This window comes from Equus caballus, chromosome 4 (assembly GCF_041296265.1).
Source record: "Equus caballus isolate H_3958 breed thoroughbred chromosome 4, TB-T2T, whole genome shotgun sequence".
NCBI lineage: Eukaryota > Metazoa > Chordata > Mammalia > Perissodactyla > Equidae > Equus > Equus caballus.
The window spans coordinates 14,157,384-14,180,886 of record NC_091687.1 but is presented as its reverse complement, the minus strand read 5'-3'; the positions used below and the strand labels follow the sequence as shown (position 1 = coordinate 14,180,886).

Genomic DNA, 23,503 nt, shown 5'->3' with positions numbered 1-23,503 from the left:
TCGCTGTCTGTTCAATGCCATTATGTCTTGTGAATACAAAGCAGTAAGATGTTGAAAGGGTAATTGAAAAGAGGCTCATGATCATGTTGGAAACAGAAGTGAAATCACCTCCAATAGATGTGCATAAGATGGTTGCATACATGGTGTTGCTTTGGTCTTATAAACACATGGATTTGGAAACAGGCTTTTGATATTAACTCACTCATAAGTAGAAGAGCTTTTATATTTGCAAATGGTAATGACGTTTGTGTTCAACCACACCTCGTCCCGCTATCCCTTGATTTTCTTCCATTGAATAGAAATGGCAAGAGAAGCCTCAGTGTGTGGTCTGCAACATGTTAGAATTTGGTGTACAATACATTTGATTGTGAAGTGTGCATTTTAATTAAATTATAGTTTATTGCAATATTAAAGCATATGTAAAAGTGAATGATGAATAATATACTTGAACGCCCAAACCACACTCCTGAGACCATCATCTCTCTGGCACCCTGGTGGCCAGTCTGGCTGAGTGCTCTTCTACTCACCGATGAGATACATGCCGATCCAGTCTCCAGCATCCACTTCCTCCTTTATGTCCCAGTGGATCACCAGGTCCTGTGAGTGCCCTATGGAGTAGTAGGAGCTGCTGACCATGAGCGTGGAGCGGCTGTCTGAGGTGACCAGGTCGGTGTCACTGGTGGAGCGGGGGATGGTGACGGTGCCATGGGGGCCATTCCTGATGGCCATGCTGTGGAACTGGCTGGGGTTGTAGCTGTGGCGGAGTGGCTCCTTACAGCGGCGACGGTTCTGGGAGTTTCTAGATGGGGACGCCATGGCAGCCAGGCCTAAAAACCTGTTCTGGTACAGATTCTGTGGGGGCAAAGAGACAATGAGCTGGGATAATCTGCCATCTACAGAGTAACTGTCTTCACAGGAAACCAAGGCTGTGCTGGGAGAAATGAGCTGTGAGTGAGCGGCCCTCCTAGGAAGATGTGAAACGTCTCACAGCATCTTCCTCAGGACAAGTGCGGTAGCTCTGGGTTCACACAGGGAGGTAAGGGTGAAAAGACGAGCTCACCAAGGGGCCAAGCATTTCCACACTCTGCTGGAGTCCACCTCTTCCTGCTCCCTCTAGCCTACTTGGGATTAAAAGTTCTGAAGGTCTGAAGAATGGCCCTGAGGGTATGCCTGCCCCAAAGGTGCCATTTCTCTGGTTCTCCAATATCAATTCAATTGGATCCAATTTTATCCCTCCTTAGGGTAAATGATGGTTATTATCACTGAACATCTTAGCGGTCCCATTTCAGTGCTTCAAGACCCTAAACTCAGCCCAGAATGAGAGGTGGTCCCTGCTGGATGAGGTGGTCATTCCTCCCCCATTCACAGCTCTTTCACTCTACAGAATGTCTCCGGGCCATCTGAAATATCTATTAAGGATCTCAGATATCCTAGTAATCTTCTTGAAACTCTACCATTTTCAATAAGATCAGATCTCAGAGGACTGTGTCTCCCTCAGAGTCAATGTTATTGTAGAAAACATTGCATCTGATGAGAAAAACAAAATATATTCTATTGTTTACAACATTGAGCACTTAGAAAGAGCTGAGCTGAAGCAGAGCAATAACTCGTTTGTTTTGGATACAGATAGCTATTAAAACAAGGGAGAAAGGGCATCATAGAGAACTTGCATAAGGGCTTTGTTTTTGAAACAAGCAAGAGTGATTCTGACTTCATCAAAGTACACTAAAATTGGGATTTAAATGTACATTTTGGGGCCTCCTGGCTATAAACGTACATGTTATTGTACAACTAATAACACTTTTGTTTTCAAGAAGGGAAAATTAAGGCCTACAAATGTGTTGAATCATGCAGCTTAGATCCCAGAGATTATAACTTATTATATACACAATCAAATGCAAGTTGGGATTTTTGGTATACCAGCCATGAGGACCAGACCCCAGCACTGGTCTACTCTTTAGATTAGACGAGTCTATTGAGCAGTAATTTAGGCCTGTACTTTTTCCCTCTTCCAAGACCAGGGCACTTGTAAAAAGCCCATTAACCTGATAAAGCCCAGTGTTGGCATTCTGAATCTTAGTCCTTAATGACCATGTGGCAGATCTTTTCATTCATTATTTGAGTTTCTTGTTAGGAATTCCTCTGGCTCCATTGGCGGTAACCATGGAATTACTACAGGCAGAAAAGCCAGACTTCAGAAAGCATCTCATCAACTATTGGTACCATATGTTTAATTTTTTTAAAAAATGCTTGTCATTGCGACAGTATGAAATAGATGGACCACAGCGTTGCCTGGAAACCGGTCCTCCTCTCAGGAAGACAAGCCAAGCCGCGAGCCCAGAAAGCATGAACGACCCACCCACCTCACAGGCACCCTGGCTCTTCTGGCCATTTTGGGGACGATCTCAGTGGGCTGACCACCCTCCAGGCTTTATCCAGATAACTTAGGAAAAATCTCCAAAAAAGGGAAGGCTCCTGCTAGAGCATAACATTTCTTCAATGTACCCACACTTCATGTGGACTAATAACATCTGACAGTATGATTATGGAGATGAAAACTACTTGAAATTAAATGAAATGGTCAAGTACATAATTATGAGTTAGACCAAACCAGGATCGAGTTGGTGCAGCACCCACCAGCTTCCAAGCTGTGCATCCCTGGACAGCTTACTCAGTCTTTTCAGACCTCCATTTCCTCATGGGTAAATGGGTGGTTGTCAGAATTTAATGAGGTAATGCAAATCAAGCTCTTAGCATAGAAAATGCTCAGTAAATAAGAGTACCACTAGTACTGCGTTAGGAAGAAAGGCTCACTACACGAAGGCAGTGGGCCAGGCTCACCCACTGGCCAAAGGTCCCTTCACATCAGTCCCGGAGCCCTCGCACTGAAGTTCATTCTGCAGCAAACCTATGAATCGTTCCTAATCATGGCCTTCCAGGGTTCCTTACAAAATCGAAATTGCAAACGTTAAACAGTCAAGTGTATTTGCAATGGTGCCTATATAACAATTTTTTGGAGAGGGGTCCCTTAATTTGTAAAGTTTGTGCTCGAGTAGGGTTTTTTTGCATTAATGTTGAGAAGGATGAGAGATTTTTATCCATGTAGTATCAGGGCCTCAAAAAAGATCATAGAGTGCTTTTCTTTTGTTGAAGACACCTCTGCTGTCGTATTTCTACCAGGATTCCCTGGAAACCAGGCAACTCTCCTGAAACTGTGTGTCAAATTACACCAGTGATCACTGTCCACATGGTGGGAACAAAGCCACAGAAGGAAGCATTAGTCAAGGAAGATGTTTGTCAGTAATTTACTAGATTGGAATAATGGCATTCACCTGGAATAAGATGGGCAGCCTCAACGCCGTTCCTCAAAGACCATACTCTCCCCACACCACCTTTGCCCACATCCTCCCCATTCACACCTGCAGGCTGGATTTGCATTTCGGCTTCGAGATTATACTTCAGTACTAACTCTGCTATGACCTCTCCCAGTACACTTTTCCCATTCCCAAGAGAGTGGGCCTTTCTGCTCTGTGATCCCACAGGAGTCCCAGTTCCCCTGCCAGGATTCCTACTGTGTTATTGCTAGTCGACCTGTCTACACTCAGCCCTACGCTGTGGAGGCCTGGAGGCCAGGGCTCTCTGCTCTCTATATTCCCCTGGACCCGGCATGACTCCTGGCATTTAAAAGGCCCTCAAAACTTTAACTAATGGAATTTATTTTATTCAATTATGTCCCTTCTTTTTCCAGAAAGGGTTTAAGGTGGCTATGAAAAATAGATCAAACACGACATGATAAGTGAGTAGTAGATGGTGCAGAGAGAGAAGAAAATAAAGACAGAGACAAAAAAGTATGCAGGAAGAACATAAACCTATACGCCAGCATGTCCTGAACAGGTGTGCTTCGTAAAGACGCCACAGCTGCTTCCTGAACGCAGCAGGTGGACGGCTGATGCCCCACGGGAGAGTCCTTTGTGGCCACGCCTCCCCCGGGCATTCACAAGTGTTCCAGTTTACACTATAGACTCATCGGGCTGGAAGAAGCAATTTAATCATTCTCCCTTCACATCTGAGCCGTGGGAGATAGATGAGGATCTGTCCTGTTTTTAAATAGCCCTGGATAAAAGACACTCTCTTGCTAGATAGTGATTCCAATGTTTTACAACCTCGGAATTCTTCCTAATCTCTAAGGTAAAGCTCGTCTGACAGAGACCTCCCTTCTTCCTCCCGCAAAGGAGAGGCGTGGCTCTCCCATTCTCTGTGAGATGAGGAAGTTAAGGGTGTCACTAAATTGCTCCCAGCTTTTCTCCAGCCCACTGAGCAATTCTTTTATCTTCTCTTACCTTGGTCATAGGCAATAGTCACTAAGAAGAAAGCCATAAGAATATTAGTAACAGTTTCAGTAACCTCGTAAGTTTCCAAATATTGGTTGTAATCAAGGGTCCCTAGTGATGGGCTGTGTTAAGCATAGATTTTAAGTGACCCGTGAAAAAGTGGGTCCAATGAATGAGCCGCTGAAAACAATCTGATCACATTGTGCCTCGCTTCACGGGGAGTACGATTCCATCCGCTGGCTTGTTGCCTATTTGCAGTGGAGGAGCCAACAATGTTCTCTTTACTTGTTTTGCTTTTGAACTTAAAGAACTCATAATCGTTGAAATGTTTTGAATTAAGTGATAAGTTCTTGGATTTTTTTAAAATCTTGGAACAGGCCTTGCATGTTTGGTATGTTTTAAGATACTCTTATGCAGGACAGTACATTAGCAAAAACAAAACCTGTAAGGAGACGGAATCGTAAAAGCAGAAAACCATCATTTCTAGGGACGGAACATGTTCTTATACATGATTTTCGGTTCTGGAGAACACAAGGAGATAAGAGATTCTGCTGTGTCAATTTCTAACTGAGAAAGTCATTAATAGCTTTCCTGTTTTGGAATATAAAGCTATGAGTGAGTGCCATCTCAGAAATGGAAAGGCGGCAGACAAAAGGCATATCTATAATAAGGAAAATGATTCTTCAAAATTGCCTCTACACTAAGAAATGGAAAACTGTGAGTGCAAAACACAGGCCCTGAGGGAAACCTCATTAAAGTATACGAGATGAGGTTACAGAAACTGGCATTATTTAGCTGGAAGAAAGAGCATAATAGTTTTTGAGTTCATGAACTAATTTTATTTTGAGCGAATGGACGCCTAACGCTTTTATGCTACCTGGGGGGTAATAGAACTTAAAAAAAAATTGCATATAACTTGTCTCTACAATGGATTTGAGAAAATTTACAACAAAAGAAATGTACAAGGAAATAGGGAAATGTAAACCAGACAGAAATCAGGAAGTAGCAATAAGAAAGAGAATCATAATAACAATGAGCATTTACTCTATGCAGGGGACTTGGTACATTATTCCATTAACACCTTATCAAGTATCACTATTCCCACGTTGGTGAGAAACCCACCTCAGAAGTGGTTAATAAACATTCTCAAGGTCACAGGTCTGCAGCAGGAAATGGGGATTTGAGCCTATTCTGTGTGATTATAAGTGGGCACTTTTATCAGTCTTAAGCACTCCCTCCAAATTACAACGTGGGCAGATATAGTGGCAATAATTGGGATTCAGATCCTCCTTTGAGCTTCCTGGCTGCCAAGGAGATAAAGTAAAGCGTAGTTCTCATGCTCCGAATATTGGAATTATTTTTCTCCCTTCAAGTTCTTAATAAAATGCTTCATTTTAAACTTTATGTAGGAACACCACATTATGTGGTGAACAATATTTTAAAAGACTTTCTTTTTTATCATAAACATAGTGGCAGACTGCTTGTACAAGTTTCTGACAAAAGCCAAGGTCATAACATAAAGAGAGTTTATTTGGGTCTGAATGAATGCATTTAGCTGTGTTGTCTTCGACCACATTCAAAAGTCCACTTGGCTTGTTCCAGCCCTGATGCCCCAAATCTCCTGCTCTCAACTCAATGCCTCTTCTCAATCCCGCATCTCCTTCTCTGACTCTGATGCAGGTAAATCAGAGCCTGAACGACATGTTTTATCTGCAACTGTCTAACTCGTTAACTCACTTCTTGTCATTGTCCCTTTCTCTATTAGGAGGTGGGCGCCAAGACAGCACGGTCCTTGCCTAGCTCCTTTAGGTCGGCATTTCCAGTAAAGAATGTTCCTGGCAAGCGTGTAGTGGATGCTCAGTAAATATTTTGTTGAATGAATAAATGAATGGATGCATGGGTGATGGGGTCTGGGGCGATCTGCCTCCTGTGTCTCAGAGCCATGACATGATGCTCTGCTCCTTGAGCTCAGAACCCTTCTCGGTGCCTATTTTGCCTAAAGCACATGATGTGGTACCCAGAATGCCCCAGGTTCCTGGTTCTTGAATGACGCTGGTAAGAAGGGGATACTGAGGATGGGATTAAGTTCCCCCCTGGGTCCCTTCTGCATCTCACACCTTGACATCTGAGTCCTGCCTGTACATTTGTACGTCTGCTGGGAAACGGCTGTGTGAGTGAGGCCTTGGGCCACGGGCGGGCGTGAGGGGCTGAGGTGGCCCTGATCCTGTCAGACGGCCAAGCGCTTTTGAGCAGCCAAGCGGGAGGTGGCTGCAATACCACCATCTCTGTCCTACACTTCAGTTTCCAGACGCCCAGGAAGTTTTGAAACTCCTGCCTCAAAACTGTGTTTTCAGCCTCAAAGCTGTGTGTTGAAAAAGCTTTCTTTTGTGCTGGCCATTGTGCAGAGGAATATCACAGAATTACATAAACTAAATTGTGTGGGCTCCTTTTCTTTGAAGAAGAAATAGAATCGCACACATTGCTGGCCGAAAGGGAACATTAGGTGGAGAAAATTTTAATAAACAAATAAAGCCAAGCCAGGAAACAGCCACATAGGAAGTTATGATTTAAAAGACAGGGGACTTATTAAAATGACAGGCAAATGTATTGTTTTAGGAATACATAAAGTGTTATCACTCATGGGAAAAATCCAGCAACAGGTTTAAGATTGTTGAACAGCCCTTTGCTTCTCTGGGGCCGCATTTATGGTGGCAGAGGGAAGTCTTTGCTCCTTGTGGCTCAGATGCCATTCTCTCTGCTCTCGTTTATGAGGTGCGAGCAGGAGTCCAGCCATGCTTCTCTGGGGATGTACCTTTCACCGCTTTGGTCAAGTCTGGAATTTCTTGGTCACTTGGGAGGTCTATGCTTGGAGGAGTTCAAGAACGAAATTGTCGAAATCTGGGCAGTTTGTATGGCCAGAGCGATGGGCGGGGGGCTGTGGGGGAGGAGCCAGAGGGAGGCGGGAGGCAGCAGGGCCTCCCTATGTTATTTAGGGGACATTCTTGATCCCTAGCATCTCCTTCTGATCTATGTTGAAAGGAAAGGTCACTGTTAGTGGTATTCTAGTGTGTGTGTGTGAGACAGGGACAGAGAGCGCAGAGAGACAGAGATGCAATGGGAGTGCTCAGATGTGGAAAGGGACCTGTGTTTCCCTTTTCAATATTAGACAGCTTTGTTTCTTCCTCAGGAGGGTCCCATCCTGATGGAAGTTGGAAAAATTCCTTCTTTACCTACTGCACACACAGGAGAAAATGATACGCTTTCATCTCCCAGAACCACAGTGACACTCCAGCCAGGTCATGGCGCCCGAGCTCCAGGGTCCCTGCTGACCACTGGGGAGCCACCTAGTGGGAGCGCAGGAGGGCACCTGCATCCTCCTCCAGGGCGTCCAGCCCCTGGCAGCCGTGAGCAACACCCCTGACCTCCACAGCTCTGCTCCTGGAGCACAGGGCTGCTGTGGCGAGTGGGTGACTGCGTCTCTTCCATACCCTGAGCATCACCGCCTGCTTGGTGACAGTTCAGTCTCTAAAACCCAACCAGTAAAACCATGAGTCACACAAACGCCCAGAGGGACAGTCATGAGAGGTCCCGTCCAGCCCCTGCCCATGCTCACTAGGAGGCGGAGGCCTTGGAAGGACAGCAGCCTGCCCTGAGGACAGCAAGTGAGAGCCATGACCAGAATCCAGCCCCGATGGCTGGCCTCGCTCAGGAGGGAGCATCAGGCTTATGGAGAACGTGAGCCACAGTGTTTCCCTCCCTGTTTATGATCATGTTCACGATGGTTTTCAGATTTGCCTGGCAATAGGCAAGGTGGCCAGGCAACGAATATAGTTCTAAGAAGTACATTTCAGCAGGGTTTCAAATAAAGTTTGCAAACATACTGAAGTTGATACTCAAAAGTACCTTATTTGTTGTGGAGGTTCAGGGGGCCATATAGATACTTTCTTTTAAATTCTTCCACCCCTGGAAGGTTACACCCAGCAGTCAGGTGGATTTTTTTAAGTGAACTCTGGTTTTGGTTTTCTTCCTTTCTCTAGCCCATTCGATTGAGTCGTTAGTATGTACTAGACACTGTGCTGAGTATCGAGTATGGATACAGAGATGAATTCAATAGTGCTCTTGCCCTGAAAGAGTTCTGTGCAGGAGGCAGACATTTAAGCAGTCAATGACACAATGGCAAGGGCTGTGACAGGAGTGGTGGGCAAGGTCCCCCGTGGGAGGGAGAGAGAGGCTGGGACCACCTGCCCAGATGGGGGAAGAGGGAAGCTGTATTTCGAAAGAGGAGAAGGGTGGTCACCAGCTGGGTGAGGGCAGAGGGAAATCCAGTCTGAGCAGAAGGAACTCCACGTGTAAAGCGCAGCTTTACAAAAAATCTGCCAGATTTAGCAGAGCTCTGAGCCGCCTGTTGGAGAACATCAGGAGGGGAGCTGGAAGTGGGGAGAAGGGTCTCCCACGCCACACCAAGACACACGACCTCCCCACTTGGAGGACGGGGAGCCCAGGAGATTTTAGATCTGGGAAACATCACCCCGCAACACTGAGGAGGAGAGCAAGGAGCAACGTCTGCCCTGTCTGGGGCAGCCGTGCGTCAGCAGTTCTGAAAGCCAAGTCCAAGTGCACGGAGAAGCTTCATCCATCAGATGGTCCCTCAAACCCACAGCGCCATCTGCAGTGTAGGCGCTGTCTCACTGTGGGAGGAGGAGAGGCAAAGGAACAGGTATGGCCTGGGTCCTTCAAGGGGTGTGTAAATGAAGGGGCAATCCAAAGGCACAGGCACAGAGACCACAGATGGCACCACACGTGGCCTGTTTGTACTGGGACCTCACGGCCGGTGCAATCATCCAGGCATACAGCAGTGTCGCGACCACATGGCCAGCCCATTCAGAGGCAAATGGTACTTGTGCCTAATTTTATCGTTAGGGGACTTTGATTCACTCAGTAGCATGTTCCTCAGCAAACTGCTCCTCAGAACTACTCAAGAGAGGTAAACTTCACGATCTTTGCCTCCTTCGTTTGCAAAGCTGGGCCAACGCTGATATCAATATGGAGTGAATCAGACAGACTTTCTGGAACATACTGAATTTGTAATCTTACCTTGCCATAGAATACAGGACAAAGACTATCCTTCACCGTTACGTAGTAATCTTGCCAATGGCGTACCAGAACTAATTAATACGTAAGTTAAACACACACGAGCACAGACAATGTGATCTGTACCATGGTAGGATGAGGCATATGCTATGGGCTGCATGCTACCTAGTGCTGAGAAAGATACATAAGCATGTAATTTCAATACAGGGTGACAAACAAATTTAGAGGGATTTAAAGGACGCAGAGATAACTACTCATTTTGTCTGAGGGGGAAGGAAATGAGACTTTAGGGAGAAGTGGAGAAGGTATAATTTAGGCAGAAGGTACACATACAAAGGCAGGAGAGTTGTACAGACTGTGCCCACGTGTTCAGGGGACTGGAAGAAGACCAATGTCTGAAGCAGAGGGTGCGGGGGTCAGGAGCAGTGGGGAGGCATGAAGCTGGAGCACAAATGAGACCAGTTTCAAGGCCAAGTGTGCCAAAGAAAGGAGGGAGGCATTTCTTTTGGGGAGACCGAGCTCTCCTGAAGACGGGGAGAGACTGGGCAGCGGACGGTCCTACGCTATGCTTTCACACACTGTGCTGCTGAACATCTTCCTTCAGGAGCAACGTGGCAAAAGTTTCTGCCCGAGTAGTAGGGGCAGGTAGGGACGTATTGCACGGCTCTCGCTTCCGCAGTACAGGAGGCCGTCAGCACCGCTATTTCTGATCACCTCTCAGGACAGAGGAAGGCACCATCTTCGACTGCAGCTCTTGCAAAGGTGCCAATCACTAGGAACGTGAACCACAATGGCCCGCTATCAGGACACAGGGGAACTGAAGCCGCAGCGGCAGCGCTTTCCTTCTGTTATCAAAGTGCCCTGGATGAACACATCCATATCTGAGACGAACACAATGTTAATACCTGAGACCGTTTTTGGAAGGCAACTTCGAGCAGTGATGGAGTAAAGCATAAATAGCATTTGGCACTATAAATTCATCTGGCTTTCTCTCCTTTCTGTTTCATGTCTATCCCTCTAACTCCCTTGAGAAGTGACAAAGCCAGTTCATAACCCAGATGGGGTCACAGGTAATTAGTTCCTTCCCCACATCATGGTGCCCACTCCCATGATATTTCTGGACCATGTTACTCTATTCTGATTCTAGCTGTCACTCATTCTCTTAGCCACACCAGGTTGGACCATCTCAGCCCCTGGGCTATAAAAGGAGAGCTGGCAGAGATGGTTTAAATCAAGAGATATCTGTTGGAAGAAGGAGGAAATAAGAAAGAATTGGTGGTATTAAAAAAAATTTAGGCCTTCAGTGATTTAGGGTAAAATGATTGGGACAGTTGAAACGATTAAGAGACAAATCGACCCAACGGCATCTCCATGCAGCTCTTCACATCTCCAGATGAGAGAAATGATGCAAGAACAGAGACAAAGCTTTGCTTTTCAAGTGAACCATAGCTAAACAGACAAGTATCTAATAGTGTAGAGTCCCTTGCGGAAAATTCTAACAGCATCGAGATCAGGTGAGCTAAATGGGCGCCATATCACTTATTATCAATCATTCATGAAAATGGTAAAAGGAAGGAAGAATTCTATTTTGAAAACACAAATAGGATTTGTCCTTCAGCTCTGATGGCATTGGGGAAACCATCACTAAGATGATGGCTCAAGTAGATTGGCAGTGAGCATTCAGTCTGCGGTTATCCAGACAGCTGGGTTCCCTACTTGACTTCCCAGGGGTAGGGACCTCCTCACTCAGAAGTCTTGCTTGGTTCTAAAAGAACATTAAGAGAAAAGAAACACTTAGCTACTTCCTTTTAAACAGACCTACGTGACACCCGCTGCTGAAATTCTTGAGCATCTTTCAAGGAAAGTCCCTTCTGACATTTGTCATAACAATTAATCCTTTTGACTTTTCAGAACTAAAGAGAAGGGACGATCAATCGAGGCAGCCTGGAACCTCCGAATTCATGGACAAAAGCTGCAGTCTGCTGGGGATTTTAGACAGTATTTTCAGTTTTACAGACTAGAGAAGGGGAATGGTTCTCAGAGTCCATCTCTTTTACTTGGAGGCCTGGGACCCTCACCTGAGCTTGTCTACGATACACAAAAGATGCAGCTGCCACAGTGACATTACAAGCCCTGGTGCTTCTCCCAGGAATTCCTGGCCACTGAGACTCTGCTCAGTAGTATGGTATAGATTTACATTAAATTCAGTGAGAATACAATCTAGTTTGACTCTCTGTAGCAATCCCCAGAAGGCAAACTAGATGATTATCATCTAGTTAAGACATTTTTCACTCCTTAAGCTAATGCCTAGAAGTCGGGGGTCTCAACGATATGGTAATATATTCAAGGGCACTCACTGCCATTTCAATTAGTTAAAAGAAAAGCTGCTTATATCCAGATAAATAGAAATCCAGAGGTCTCAATGATCTGGATATATTAGAAAAGTTATTTTTTTCATTTAAGACGAATTAATTTTTCAGATAACATCTCTAATTTTCCATTTTACTTTGCAGGCAGAAAACATCAGAGATGAAAGTTTTGTATCCTTGCAGGGGAGTGACAGCTGTAAGAGGAGCTGCGGGATTCAGGAGCAGCAGACACAGCCCTCCCCTCATGGGGTGGCAGCGACACAGGCTCTGTCATCACAAGGAGGCACCTAGGTTGCCATTCAAACTGCTCGTTAGGCTTTTTCGCAAAGCCCTGGGAGACAGCGGCATTAACAGAAAAATGAGAAAATGAAGTAATTTGGGTTTTTGAAAGGCGGTTCAAGATGAAACATTAGTTCTGAGGAAGCAAGATGCTAATGAGTCTTAAGTGCATGCATTTCCAAGACATCAGCTTTGTTCTTTGCAGGGGACAAGTCTCATCCCCACCAGTCCTGGGAAGATGAAGCACTCCACGTCAGCGCCTCGATTAGGACCCACAGTCGAATGCTGGCATTTTACTCTCGCTTTATTAATATTACTCCAAGGTCGTTAGATGGCTTGTCAGGATGGCTTTAAATTGCTAAGGGTGCATTTCCCAGACAATCTTCATGTATTTATTCATTCAGTCAACAAACGCATGTGTCAAACACTGGAAAATGAACCAGAGTATAAGCTATGGCATCCGGAAAGCCAGGACACACGTGTATGAAAAATTTATAACAGCCCCAAATACTCTCTGGAGTCTCACATTCCAAGAGCCAAAGTCAGAGCTACCAGAAGAAACACAAATGCAGGGGAGGGTGGGGTGGGCATCCCTGATAGGGAGAACCGTGGACGCCCTTCCAAAATATAAAGGAATCAAGACACATACTTTAAGTCCTACCCAATTTAGGCTTTTTGGAAAAATTACCACATCGCTGTTTTCTGGTGACTCCACCATATGTATGTTTCAATTGACATATTATCAACACACTGAAGAAGGAGCTTTAGAGCCAAACCCAACGCAGCTATCTCACAGAACTAAGGGGAAACGTCTCAGTCTTGGGATGTGAATCGAAATCTGGGTAGTAATTTTCATCTCAATTACAGGGCAAGAGGAGGCACGAAGGGTCCCTTGCTGGGACTGGTGACTGGAAAGCCTGCACCCCATTTTGGTGAATGGCTCCCTCTCAGTGTACCTGAACCATCTCCCTTCTTGGCTCCATTCCGAGCACCATCCCTAGGGAATACTGGCCACACACATCCAAGGGGAGACAGGTTCCAGATGGTCTCTGCTTGGGAGGATGCAAAAACAACCCGAAAGATGATAAAAACCCATCTCTAGACTTAGCAGTGCTCAGTCTTGCTGCTGGCACCTAAGGTGGCAGCCCAGGAGACCGTCTCCCCCAGGAACATAAAGGCTAGGGACTGGGGGCAAAAGCCTTTGAAGTCAGACTGACTTGGCCTTAAATACCCTTCCACCTGCTGTGTGATCCTCATCAAATCTCTGGGCCTCTCCACACTTCAGTTGATTCAATAAGATAGGACCTGACCTCCGCAGGGATCGACTGCTACAGCCAGAGCTGGATAATCTGCCTTTGCTTGGCCTTACATCAGGCTGCTTCCAGCGGGACTGGAAGGAGCTAGTCTGACAGCAACAGTGGCAGCCACTCCCCCAGGACTTCTGAGTCACTTCACTTCTCTCAGCCAAGAAGGTGCTATCTCAGAAACACCCACCCTGCCACCACCTGCCCCCAGACCCCAGAAAGGCTGGGCGTGGGACTGCTGCCGTCGTCTTGAAGGTCTTCCCTGTTGCGGTCCCCTGTGTGGATGTACATGTTGCTCTCGCAGAGAGGTGATGGACATGTCGAGGGTACCAGAGCATCTGAGGTCGTGGGAGAAGCAGCAGTGAGTTCCTGCTGGCTGGCACTTAGAGGTTTCCATTTTAATGTGCGCTAGACTTTCCCCCTAAGGGTTTAAAGGTTACATAATGGACTAAAATAAAGTTATTTCTAATTAAAAAAAAAACCACAATCCCAAAGCCACACAAGAGGACTCTCTTTAGATCTGAAAGTGCCCTACAGCATGTGATGCTGAAGATGGACTGCTGGATTTTGGGAAAGTGCAGAGGCGAACAGTGGAGCGTTATTGGATACAAACATCCAGATTTTGCCTTGCATGACCAGAGGAGCTGAGCTGAACACAGAGCGCCCACAACTCCCTGGGAAATGCTGGAACGTGGAAAAGCTTTATCACAAATGATAAAGCCCAGGGCGGCGTTCAGAGTGCTGGATGGTGGAGGAATGTCCAAGAGTGACGCACCTGACGGCTCTGTCCCCACCTCTCCTCTCCTCACACCTTGTCATTTGCTGCTGGCTGTACCCTGAGCTCCCTCTCGGGCTCTGGGCCACCCTGTGCTTAGTCCTTAGTGGGGAAGTTCAGGTGACACAGCATGAAATCCAACTTGCTTTTAGTCTGCTGTGACCTTGTGACCTGGTTATTAACTGGGTTTCAGTTCTTGTAACTCATCTCCACGTTGGCCCCGTCACCCTGGCTGGTTCCCTAGGGCCACACGGCAAGGAGGAAAGAGCACTTGCTTTGGATCTGGACACACTGTGCAAAGGGCTGGCTGTATGACTTACTACCATTGTCCTCTGCCAGCTTGGTTCAGCCAGCAAGGCCTTATGCTTCCACTCTGAGCTTCAGATGCATCAGGTGAGTAACTATCCTGGATGGCTGTAAAAATTAAAGAGAGTTGAGGTGAGGAGCCTGGTCCAGGCAGGCTCTTGGCAATGGCATGTACTGCTATTGAGTATTCTTACGTCTTGTCTTGATGGAAACCTCATTGCTCTCCTTGCTCCCCTGAAACTAGGTCCCCGCCTTGTCCTGTCAATCTCCCTATACTGCCTCTGAAACTCAGTAACCCCCACCAGCTCTCAGATCTCCACCATGTCAACAGCCAGCCTGGATCTCCAGACGTGGCCTCCCCAACTCCCTCTGCTGGCTCGCACACCAGTCACTCCTTGTTGGGCTTCACGCATGCTCTCTGCCTGCAAGGACCTACCACTTGTCACTTTGGACATTATGACCTTCCTGCCTACCTCCCTTGTACCACCTGTGAGCCAGGTCGACCCTGCACATACCCGAGCCACCAACAGTGGCTGAATAACTGTCTCCAGGTCCTCATTCTCCTCTTCTCCTCTAGCTCCTGACCTCCTGATGTCTGAGCTGCCATTCTAGCTAGTGAGAATATCGGGGGCATGTCAGAAAGGGGCTGGAACCCAACCCCCAAAGGGGTAGTGCTGTCAGTGCACGCAGGACCAGCATTAGCAAGGACTGGAAGGCTGCACTCCACTCCTTCATTGAACAACTATTTGCGGAACGCCTGCTAGCAGCCAGGCACTGTTGTGGGCAATGGGATAATCCAGTGAATTAAAGAGACAAAAGACTTACCTAAAAGCTAGTACACCTGAACACTGACCTCACTGGAATGCAAGGATAAGGTGAGAGAGGCGGGCTGGGCCAGGTTTGGGGAGCCGTGAATACTGGCAGGGGAATTTGTCTTTGGGATTCATTACCCACAATGGGGAAGAACAAGGCATTGCACATTCTTCAAGAAGGGTGGAGAGTAAGGGCATGAAAATGGCATTTTAGGAAAACGAGGCTGACAGAAGAGGGTGAGTGAATGATACCAACAAGCTTTTGCACAGCACATTCCCATTTACAAGAAGCTTCCTCAGCTGTCATGTCACACCGTCCTCCCGGTGGCCCCGGGAGAAGATCATAGCCCCCTTCAGAGGAGAAGCTGGGCTCCGAGGGGGCCTTGCCTGGAGTCGCACAGCCAGCGAGCAGCAAAGTGGGCCCTCAAACCTCAGGCTTGTGACTCCTAGTCTTCCAATCGGCGTATGTCCTTTCCCAGCAAAATTTTATTTACTCCAAATATATTGCATGTTTTCTCTTGAAGAAGGACTCTTGAATTGAAAACCTGGAAAACCTAATCACAAGGTCCCCAGAAAAATGTCAAGAGAGAAGAATACTATCAGAATCACCTGGAGATTTCTTCCAAATACGTATGGCCGCCCTGTTCTTCCCTGTCTCCTCTGCTCCCAAATTCTGACAGTGTCCCCTCCATGCATCTAATTTGCTCCCATGACTCTAATATCTATCAGCCTTCACTGCAGCTGTCCAGCTAATCCCCTCCTCCTCTCACTGAGGATGCTCAGTGCTGGTGGTTTCAGCTGTGTGTTCAATTACTCTGGAAGCCCTGGAGAGAGAGGAGATGTTAAGAGAACACTCCCCATGAGAAGAGACATGGGGAATATGCCCCGTTTGTAATATGCAGAGAACCATGTGATTAATGCTGGTGGGGTTTTCTCCCCCAACTAGCTCCATCCATGTGGATATGTAATAGGCATCTTAAGCACAACACGTCCAAAAACAAGTTCTTGGCCACCCGAGCCCCAAATCTGCTCTTCCCCATCTCAGTAGATGGTAACTCCATTCTTCCAGGTGTTCAGGTTGAACATCTAGAGGCGTCCTTGACTGTCCCTCTCACTCCTCAGATCCAATTCAGCACATCTACTCATCCCTCATCGCTCTGTATCAGGATCACCCTGTATCACCCTGCATCCTTTCCCCATGTCCACCAGCTTTCCCCTTTCCCCTGCGCTCTCTATATAGCATTTAACTGGCAAAAAGATGCATCCATTACTTTATTGTCTGTCTTCTCCCATTACAAGGTATGTTTCACGAGAGACAGGGCTGTTTTGTTTGTTGCTGTATCTTCCTGGTGCCCGCGACACAGCAAATCACTCAGTAAATGTTGAGTGGGTGAATAAATGGATGTTACGGCCATGACTGTATGTAAGTCATTTGCACATCTATTGACTTTCCCATTTAATTAGTTTGAAGAAGTTAAATGACCACCCCAGGAATTTCAGGGAGTTTCACGGTTCATGGCAAGCATTTACATAGCATCACGGAGCGCCCTGAATTCTGTCTATGACTTTCAAACTGGAAGTAGCCTGGGGACTATGACTTTGCAGCAGAGTTAAAAGGTGTGATTCTGGGTGAGGCTAGGCTCGTGACGTCCCTCCTCCCAAGCACTCTCGGGGGTGGCAATGTGGAATTCTGTTGGACATAAAACCATTTTAAAAGTGGCAAACAGAAACTGTGCATCCGCCAATAGAAGCAGTAAAGAAAACACAACAGCTACCATTTTTGAGAGCCTACAATTTGCCAGCACTTTTGCTAAATATTCTTTTAAATACTTGCTATAAGGAAACTGACATTATATTTCCTCTTTCAGGGTACAAACTGAGCAGCGATCAACTGAACAATCAGGAAAAAGGAAGCGAGAGCAGCAAATGCTGCAGCCAGCCCTCCTGCTGGGCCGCAACTCTGGAGGCTTGAAGACCGGCCTCACCGCAGACTAAAGGAAGTGTGTCATGAGGGCTCCCTGCAGCTTCAGCATGGATCAGTCTTGGTGGCATGAGATGGCTGGACTTCACGCTTTGACCAATGGTTGGGTCTCTGCAGCCTGCTGCTATGTCTCTTCTTCAAGGGACCATGCTGATTTCTCATCCTATCTCTGTTCAATTCACTACTCTATCTGCTCTGCCCTCCATGACCCCCACCTCCAGGGTCCCTGAGCTCCTCCTTTGGAACCAAGGGCAAGGAAGCACTTGCCCTCCGCCTGTCCTTTCCCTCTTGAACCAGCTTCGAGCTCTATCTCCGTGCTCTTGCATTTATTTGCAGATTATAGACGGTAGACTAAGAGAACTCTCACCAGTTCCCCCAGTTAGACCACTGGCCTTTGCCCGACTTGGATTCCTGGTGCTTTCAGGATGACCTATTCTTCCTAAGCATTTTCCTCGGATTAAAGAAATTAAAGCTTGCTGCTATTTGCTTTTTTGTTTTTCAGCCTACTCCGGGTCCTTTATTTTTTATGACTCTGAGCAAGTTCATTCCTGACTGTACTCGTAATAAGTACTTAGAATCCAAGTGGCCTAGGCTTCCGGAACTTCAGAGGTCCTCACTGATCTTCGCAGGGCTGTTTCTTGATTTTCTAGTGCACTGGTTGTCAACCCACAAAGCCTGAGGAGCTTTAACAAACGTAGATGGCTGGCCCCCCCACCCTTCCAGGGATTCTGACTCAATTGGCTGGTGGTGTGGCCTGGGCATCCCAGTTTTTACAAACTCCCCGGGTGAGACCCTGACTCGCTTATCTAAACCTCTAATGCCGAGAAGCTCTCACAACAACCTATTCCCCTTTCCCCCTCTTTGTCTTGAGCTTCTCTTTATACTGAAGCCTCAAAGAATTACACTATGTTTATAAATATTCTCCCAGCAATTCCAAGTTATCCATCAGACCTGTTCTTTTAAAAAAGTCAGCCCATTTTATAACAAAAAGTTATACTGAGTTCATATAACTAAGTTTAATAAATTTAAATCAAAATTAGAGCTGTAAAGCAGGAAGAAAATCCATACAGAAAGCACACGAATGTGAATACAATGCCAAGTGAATAAAATCACAGCCCGCTGAGATTCTGAATTCTAAAGCCTGCCCATGAGGGAATTAACTGGTCACACGTTTCTCTCAGAGAATGTGAATGAAATAGATTGTGACAGAATAAAACAATAAAGTAGGGTCAAGATTTTGCTTCTCTTCCTGTTCCAATTCAGGGCCGCAGAGGTGCTGATGACCTAGTAGGACGGAGGCTGTGGGACATTTGCAGATTGAACAGTACATATTACTCTTAACCTGGTATACCTGGAGCTCTCACTCAGCCATTCGAAACATCTTGGTTTCAAGATCACTTTACATTCTTAAATACTGTTGAGGATCCCAAAGAACTTTTTATTATGTGGATTCTATCTATCAACATGTATCCGATTAGAAATTGAAACTGAAAAAAAAATTTAAATATATATATCGACTCATTTAAGGACAACAATAATACATTCATAACACATTAACATGGATAACATTTATGCAAAATAACTATGTTTTTCAAAATTAAAAAATAGTGAGAATCGTGGCATCGTTTTATGTTTTCGCAACTCTCGTTAAGGTCCGGCTTAAGAGAAGACAACTGGATTCTCATGCCTGCTTTCTGACTTCAGTCTGTTGATAAGCATCGTGGAGCTTTGGAAAAACTCCAGGGCACGTTGTAAGAGAATGAAGTGAAGGCACATAAAGTCTTAATATCACTATGAAATTAGTTTTGACCTTATGGATCCCGTGAAAGGCCCTTGGGGTCTCTCAGGGGTCCCCAGGCCATACTGTGAGAATGTCTGTTCTAGATATAACATATGTGAAACATAATGCTCATTCTTTCCATTGGCAACTAGATGACCACTGAATGCTAGAATGGCAGATACCCAGCATCTGGGACAGACTCATTAGAGAAGCCAGAGGTCTTGCGCTCGCCACTCCCTTTCTGGGCTCCATCCACCCCACCCCACTCTGATCTCTTCTGCATCCCAGAAGGGCTGCACACACCCCAGTGGAAGGACCTAGGGGGATGCTTTTCTAGGCAGAAGCGCAGCGTAGGTGACGATGCAGAGATGGGAATTCCTGATGGTTCAAGGAACGAAATGAAGATGAGTGAGGCAACACACAGTGAACTAAGAAAAGAGGCGAGGGGCCGGACGGTGGCACAGCGGTTAAGTTTGCACGTTCTGCTTCTTGGTGGCCCGGGTTCGCCGGTTCGGATCCCGGGTGCGGACATGGCACAGCTTGGCAAAAGCCATGCTGTGGTAGGCATCCCATGTATAAAGTAGAGGAAGATGGGCATGAATGTTAGCTCAGGGCCAGTCTTCCTCAGCAAAAAGAGGAGGATTGGCAGCAGTTAGCTCAGGGCTAATCTTACTCAAAAAAAGAAAAGAAAAGAGGCGAGCAGGGGCGGTGACGTGGGACCACCAGGAAGGTTGCAGTTTGTTCTGAATGCAGTGGGAAAGCCTTTGAGGGGGTCTGACACGGTCCAATGGGAGTTCAGGGTTTCTGGTTATGAAGAAATCACATTTTATTTAAAATACTTCTTTTCACTTAATTGAAACTGGAAGATAATCCCTCCCACATCCTAAAAAAGGACACAAAGAAGCAGTTTGCTTCTAGTATGTATAAAAATGTTTATTCTGGAACTAAAAAAAAAAACAAAAAAAACAGAAAAAAAGGCAGCAGTTCGAAAGCCCAAGACTGTCCTTTACCTGCTATTTGCTCAAGAGCAGTTCATGAAAATGCAAATGAAACTTAGTTCATTATCAGAGTCCTCCTGGCTGGAAAGCGCCCTCACCCATAACTCAGACCGAATCCCCTCACCTTGAGCCCACCCTCAATGTCCCATCCGAGATAAACGGCAGGAAATGGGATCTAGACCCAGTTCAAAGGGAGAAAAAAATAGGCGTCTACACCTGTGTCCTCGTTCTTAATCACTGACAACCATTGGCTTTATTCATTCATGCAACTGATTTCGTGCGTGCCTACTGTGCTAGGCGCTCTAGATAGAGCAGCAAACAATAGACAAAAATCTCTGCCCTCATACTGTTTCCATTCCAATGGGGGAGAGGCCATGAACGAGGCAATTCAATAAGTTACAGACTAGAGTAGAGAGAAGGGCTGTGGAGGGAAATGAGGCAGGACGGGGAGGAGGGTAGGTGCAGTTTTAAATAGGGTGGTCAGGAAGCACCTCGGGGGGTGGTATGTGAGGAGGAGAGGAAGCAGACCTTCTGGACATCAGGAGAAAGAGCATGGGGAGCAGAGGGGAGACCAAGCATGAAGTCCCCAGGCAGGTGTGCTTGGACTGCCAGAGGAACAGCAAGGAGACCCATGTGGCTGGAGCAGAGGGAGCAAGGAGGGGAAAAGGGGAACCAGATCACTAGGGCCTCGCTGGCCACTGAAGCAGCTCTGGGAGCCACTGGAGGCTCAAACAGAGAGGTGACACATTCCAGATTAGGTTTGAAAAGGTGCCCGCTGGTGGGTGTGTGGCTGTATGTGCCAAAGGTGAGGACAGGAAGAGCCGTGAGGAAGCTGCTGCAGTAATCAGGGGAGAGAGACTGATCACCAGGACCAGGATGCTAGCTGCTGTGGACACACACTGGGAGAGCTGATCTATTTTTGAGGCTAACAGTTTGGATGTGGGGTGCAGAGAAAGGATGAGTCAAGGATGACTCCACAGTTTTTGGCCTGAGAAACAGGAAGGATGGAATTGCCATCAACTGACACGGGGGGACTGTGAGTGGAGGAGCTGGCGAGCAGAAGAGGATGTAAGGTAGAGAGTATAAATGTGAGATGTTTACTAGGCATCCAACTGAAGATCTCCAGCAGGAGCTGAATATTCCACTTTGGAGTTCCGGGGAAAGGTCTGAAATGGACATAGAAATGTGAGAGTCGCTAGCCTATCGACACTTTTTAAAGTCACAAGAGTGGATGAGACGCCTCAAGGGGGAAGTGTGTGTATAGACAGGAGAAGAAGGCCAAGGTCTGAGCCCTAAGGCAGCCCACAGTTCAAGGTCTGGGGGAGTCAGGGAAAGAGGCCCAGAAACAGGAAAAAAGCCAGGACAGGATGTTTTCCAGGAAGTGGAGAAAGCTGCAATGCATGAAAGGTGCGGTCAATTATGTCAAGTGCAGGAGGGTGAGAACTGAAAATTGACCAATGGATTTTCCAAAGAGGAGGCCACTGGTGACTCTAACAAAGGCTGGAGTTAAGGAAGCCTGCTCAGAGAATGAAAGGAGAGGGATTGGAGGCAGTCCAGATACCTCTTTGAGGAAGTTCTGCTGTGAGGGGGAGAAAAAGATGGGGTGATAGATGCAGAAAGATGTGGGCGATGAGAAGATTTGGGAGAAAGAGCTGGTGCACACTTCTGGGACTGATCTAACAGGGAGGGAGGGGGAGTGATGTCCTCAGCAGGTGACAGAGGGCAGCGTCTAGGGCCCAAGTGGCTATAGAGTGGGGTGTAGGTAGTTCACGCACCATAAAAGGCAGGATGGTTTTTCTGATCTTTTCTGATCCTTTCAATTGTCTCAGCAAAGTGTGAAGCAGGGTCATCCATCATCTGAGTAGGAGGATGGGAAGGAGATGATGGAGATTCATTCATCATCGTGTTTTAACTAATGAATGGATTGATTTTTCTTTCATAAATATAAGATCTGTTCTTATATTATATGGAAAAAGAAAAGGAGCAGGGCTAGAAGGAGGAGGAGAAAAAAGAGCTCTGACATCCAGAGAACCCAAGAGAAACCCCAAATGAAGCTTCTGGCCACCACTGAGAAGATCCCACTGATCTTTGCTGAGAGACAAAGATAACCTAGCAAAGTAGGGTACAAGACATCTGCATTTCTGCTGAATGTACTTTTTATTCCAGGGCGAAGAATCATGCCTTCTGCGTGATTCAGGTACTTGACTTCGCTTTAGGAAAAGCAACACTGAGAAAACAGAAAAGCAGGAGCATGTGCCGAAAAAGGAATTGCTCCTCAGGAGACAGCAAAGCGAGCTAATTTTGCACATACTATAAAACACTAATTGGCTTTGGTTTGAGGTCTATTTTAAAACGTAGAGTATGCCAGTAGACAGGTGCATTCCGAGAAGAGGCCCCTACATATTCTGACATATTCTCAGCCTCCCCAGCACATTCCCAGAAGACTACCTTTGGCTTACGGCATTTAGCTGTGCAAAAAATAAATAGTGTCATCCAAGAAATAAAAGTTACATTTTATGGGGATTAATAATGATTTATAAGGACATAAAGATGATGGAACTACCCTTAACATAGAAGAAAGGGCTACTTATCAGAACTTTTATAAAATAATCATGATGTGAATTTCTGCCTACATTTTATTTTGAATGGCACCTGATGATATAGAATTTTATAAAATTAAATTTAACATCTACTTAAATTCTACAAACCACTCTGTGCGACACAGATTCTTTTTTTAATCGATGACAAACCGAGAGCAGCATCACCAGAGGTCTCTAGTCACTTGCTGGGACAGAAGGGGAATTCTCAGGGGAGCCACGTATCGCCGGGAGTTTATGAGTCCTGACATGGAAATCAATGTTGCCGGCCTTTAGATAACTCTAAAGTACAGGTCAGGCCGTAAGTGAGTCTGTTAGATTGATCCAAAACAAACTGTCTGTTGCGTGACTTTTATGTAACATGATTGCCCAGTTTCTGATATCCTTTACACAGCCAGCAAAAATAATAAAAGGGTCACTTCTTGCCACAGGCTCTCCATCAACTGCAACCAGAAGGGGCCCTTTGACAAGGGGCCTTCTGCACAATCAGTTCTTGAATCCTTATAAAACTCCTGCTGCCTCCCACCTTCCAGCACAGTTCTGAATGCCATTCCCTACAATAGATCTCAATTTATGAAACGATTTGAATGACAAAAACCCAGGAAGGAAATTCAATAAGAGCTGACACCATAAAATGCCATAAATCACCAGAGGAAATGCCCCACCGATCAATTAGCAAGGTATTGGCAAAAACTCTATAAAGCATTTGACTGAATAAATCACCTGAATAAACCCACCTATCCAGCAAAAGAACAATGATCAGATTTGTTGCAGGGATGTGTGCGTGTGTGTGTGTGTGTGTGTTTGTGTGCGCGTGCATGTCCGCGTGCATGCATGAGGGAGAGACGGGAAGACTGAGAGAGAGAGAGATGGATTGTGT

At 46.2% G+C, this 23,503-nt stretch overlaps 1 protein-coding gene across 6 annotated transcripts in view; it reads right to left on the bottom strand.

Moving 5' to 3' along the window:
* The window catches only part of HECW1 (HECT, C2 and WW domain containing E3 ubiquitin protein ligase 1), a 393,767-nt gene that overhangs the window by 229,145 nt on the left and 141,119 nt on the right, over nucleotides 1–23,503 (bottom strand). For all 6 annotated transcript variants that reach the window (XM_023638970.2, XM_014738981.3, XM_070265507.1 and 3 more), the window contains one exon: nucleotides 528–852. In XM_023638970.2, coding sequence (XP_023494738.2) covers nucleotides 528–852 — 325 coding nt within the window. The remainder of the gene's footprint in view (nucleotides 1–527; nucleotides 853–23,503) is intronic.